This window comes from Sphaeroforma arctica, assembly GCF_001186125.1.
Source record: "Sphaeroforma arctica JP610 unplaced genomic scaffold supercont1.727, whole genome shotgun sequence".
NCBI lineage: Eukaryota > Ichthyosporea > Ichthyophonida > Sphaeroforma > Sphaeroforma arctica.
The window spans coordinates 16,688-20,138 of NW_014039831.1; the positions used below are offsets into that span (position 1 = coordinate 16,688).

The 3,451-nt window shown below is 40.8% G+C and overlaps 1 protein-coding gene across 1 annotated transcript; it reads left to right on the plus strand.

Annotated features, from left to right (window-relative positions):
* Positions 1–1,201, plus strand: SARC_08270 (hypothetical protein; the record flags this gene model as incomplete). The annotated part of the gene is made up of 1 exon (XM_014297761.1): positions 1–1,201. Exon 1 carries the CDS (start codon positions 38–40, stop codon positions 1,199–1,201), a length of 1,164 nt encoding a protein of 387 aa, XP_014153236.1. The 5' UTR covers positions 1–37.
* Between the last annotated feature and the right edge of the window lie 2,250 nt (positions 1,202–3,451).

The window sequence follows — 3,451 nt, forward strand, 5'->3', positions numbered from 1 at the left end:
CGATATTCAACAACTACTGTCGATAACAATCATCAATATGCCAGCTATCAACCGAATTCTGCTATTGGGCATCGCATGTCTCGCAGTGCACAATACAGGAGTATATGGTAGCAATTACAACACCCAGGCAAAGTACAATAGTCCTATCAAGTGCAAGGATTCACACGTGGGTTGTAGTGGCCAACAAGAGCTTATTCCGCAGGAAAATTGCTGCGCTAAGAATGACTACTGCCAAGACTGGGTTCCTGAGTGCAATGTCCATACTTGTTGTGAGGACAAAAAACATGACAAGCCTAAGACTTGTAAGCAGAGTAATGTGAAGTGCACGGCTGGTTTCGAACTAAATGAAGGTGATGAGTGCTGTGGAAAACAGAAAAGCTGTGCGCCAGGGGTGAAGACTTGCAATGCCAGCAACTGCTGTGAAAAGAAGAAGTATGATGAGCCCAAGAAATGTAAGGAGTCTACTGTGTCCTGTAAGGATGGATTCGAACTGAATGGAGGCCAGAAGTGCTGCGGAAAGGAGAAGAGCTGTGCCCCAGGGGTGAAGACTTGCAATGCCAGCAACTGTTGTGAGAAGAAGAAGTATGATGAGCCCAAGAAATGTAAGGAGTCTACTGTGTCCTGTAAGGATGATTTCGAACTGAATGGGGGTCAGGAGTGCTGTGGAAAGCAGAAAAGTTGTGCGCCAGGGGTGAAGACTTGCAATGCCAGCAACTGTTGTGAAAAGAAGAAGTATGATGAGCCCAAGAAATGTAAGGAGTCTACTGTGTCCTGTAAGGATGGATTCGAACTGAATGGAGGCCAGAAGTGCTGCGGAAAGAAGAAGAGTTGTGCCCCAGGGGTGAAGACTTGCAATAGCAGCAACTGTTGCGAAAAGAAGAAGTACGATGAACCCAAGAAATGCAAAGAAACTAACACCAAATGCGATCCTGGTTTTAAGCTGATTGACAAGCAAGAGTGTTGTGCTAGCAATGGCGACTGTAAACCTGGAGTACTCAAGTGCAGCAGTTCTACCTGTTGTGAGCGTATGGGCCCAATTGATCCGACAAACAATTATTACAAGTGTGGTGATATCACGTCTCACAAGTGTAGTATGGGGTATAAGCACGACACTGCATGCTGCCGGTACTCCAACAAATGTGGTGACTACGCTTCTATCAAGTGCGGCACTTCTCATTGCTGCAAAAAGAAATATGTCTAGAACTATTTACATACCATGGCCATTCTATAGACATGGTTATACTAGTGGCAGCACTGTTGCAAAGATACACCCCTTTAGCCGCCAGAACACGATTGTAAAAACAAATTCTATAGACATGGTTATACTAGTGGCAGCGCTGTTGCAAAGCTACACCCTTTTAGCCGCCAGAACACTATTGTAAAAACAAATCAATGATTTCAGAAATAAGCACAAATAATAATAAATTAAAAGCTTTTTTTGTATTTGTTTTATTTTTGTTTGTTTTTTTATTTGTTTTTATTAAATATAATAATCGATAAAATATGTACTTTTATACATGTATTTTTAAATGTAATTTAGAGGGCTATGATTTATTTACATATTTTGTTGGTTTGGGGTTTGTAGGGTATGTCCGGGCGTTATGTCTTTTTATTATATTTTTAAATACAGTCAGAAGTCCGATAGACGTCATGATACTGTCCGTTCAAAAAGACGACAGATCGCGAGGGGTCGAAGAACACTAGATTTTGCTAAAAAGCTGAACATGTCATTGTCGTATGTTTGGTTATCTCGGTGTTCACGCTTGCAATACAACGACTGTTTGTGTCACAATTTCGTTGATGATGGATCGGGACATAGCTACTTTCGGAATGTGTATCTTGTGATTGGAACGGTTGCGACCTATTTCATTGGCACTATTCGCATGAACAAAGGGTAATACGATATGGGAAATTCATTGTACCTTTTATGTATCGAAACTGATTGAAATGATAGACATATTATATGGAAATCATGTTATGTGGATTGTGCATGTTGATTCCGAGCATAATCATTGGTCCGAGCTGAAGTGTATCGATACCTGAAGAATCGTTTCGTGTAGTCCAACTTTTTCCACACACCTTTATTTAGATTTCTTCCAGGTATTGCAGACGTGTGGAGTGTCCAATCTTCCCTATACTAAACAAACAATACTTTTGTAATTGTCTCGCTATCCAGATTCCACTATAAGAATAAGTTGAAGGAGTTATGAAATCTCACTCCCTACGTAGATTATCGCCAATCGAACCGGGAATTATGATTGATTGTGCTAATCCCACATCAGAAACAAAATCAAATTGTACTATGGGTACAGTACTCAGGCAGGCTCTTGAGGTCGCCACCGCGAACACTGCGACAATTGCGCGAGTTACAGAGAAGGCACCACACCAATATATCAGGCAACACGGGATGGATGGGGCATCAGCCAATTTAGCGCGAAATGCAGTGAGGCTGGTCCCACAGTTGTGGTGATGAAAGACAACTCCGGTTGCACTTTCGGCGGTTTCTGTTCTTCTTGGGCAACAGCTGATATGGAGTCCTCAAGTTAAGTAGCGATCTTCACTTTCGAGAAAGACGGAGTCAGCTCGCCTATGAAATTTGAATTCGACAAATTCAAATTGGTGCTTTATTACACGGTCCGTTGGGATGAATCTGTTAATATATTATTTACCAGTGGCAGCCAATGAGAGTGGTATAAAACTTGTGCGCTAGACTCTCACTTCAAATGGGACAATGACATATTAGTACAGGGTCGAGTTTGCACAACTCAGTTTTCGCAGGCGTACATCGACACATTCGGCGATGGCTTCCGTGCAATCAGCACGTCCCAAACTTGCACCCTGGCCGAGTTAGAGGTGTTCGCAATGGCCAACTAGGGTTCGACCGTATTTCCATAAGAATGACAAAACTAAATATCAATATAGATACACCCTTGAGCTCGCGACAACTGAAATAAATTGAAACTCCAAACGGAATACTATATATTCCAAATGGCCAATATGCTATGGAATACACACATTCACTTGTTCCTTTTCGACTCCAACAATGCTATGAAGATTGCGATAAATAGCACCCTTGAAACTCTATTCGTTTGTTCGCGCATCTGTGTAAATATTGTTGGATTTATGAAAACAAAACCGAAGAAAATGGAAATAAAAAAAGGCAACTGATGAACAATTTGTTAACCAGTAATACTTATCCTAGAGTTGAAAAGAGAAAATGCGCCTCTGCGCGACTGCGCCCTGCTGTCGTACATCAATATTTTAAATTTATTTCAAAATATGCAAAATTGTAAACGTGACGTAAAGAAAAAAAACAATCTAGCATCGCGATTGTCAATATGTATGACACTGTCGTACATCAATATTTTAAATTTATTTCAAAATATGCAAAATTGTAAACGTGACGTAAAGAAAAGAAAATCAATCTAGCATCGCGATTGTCAATATGTAT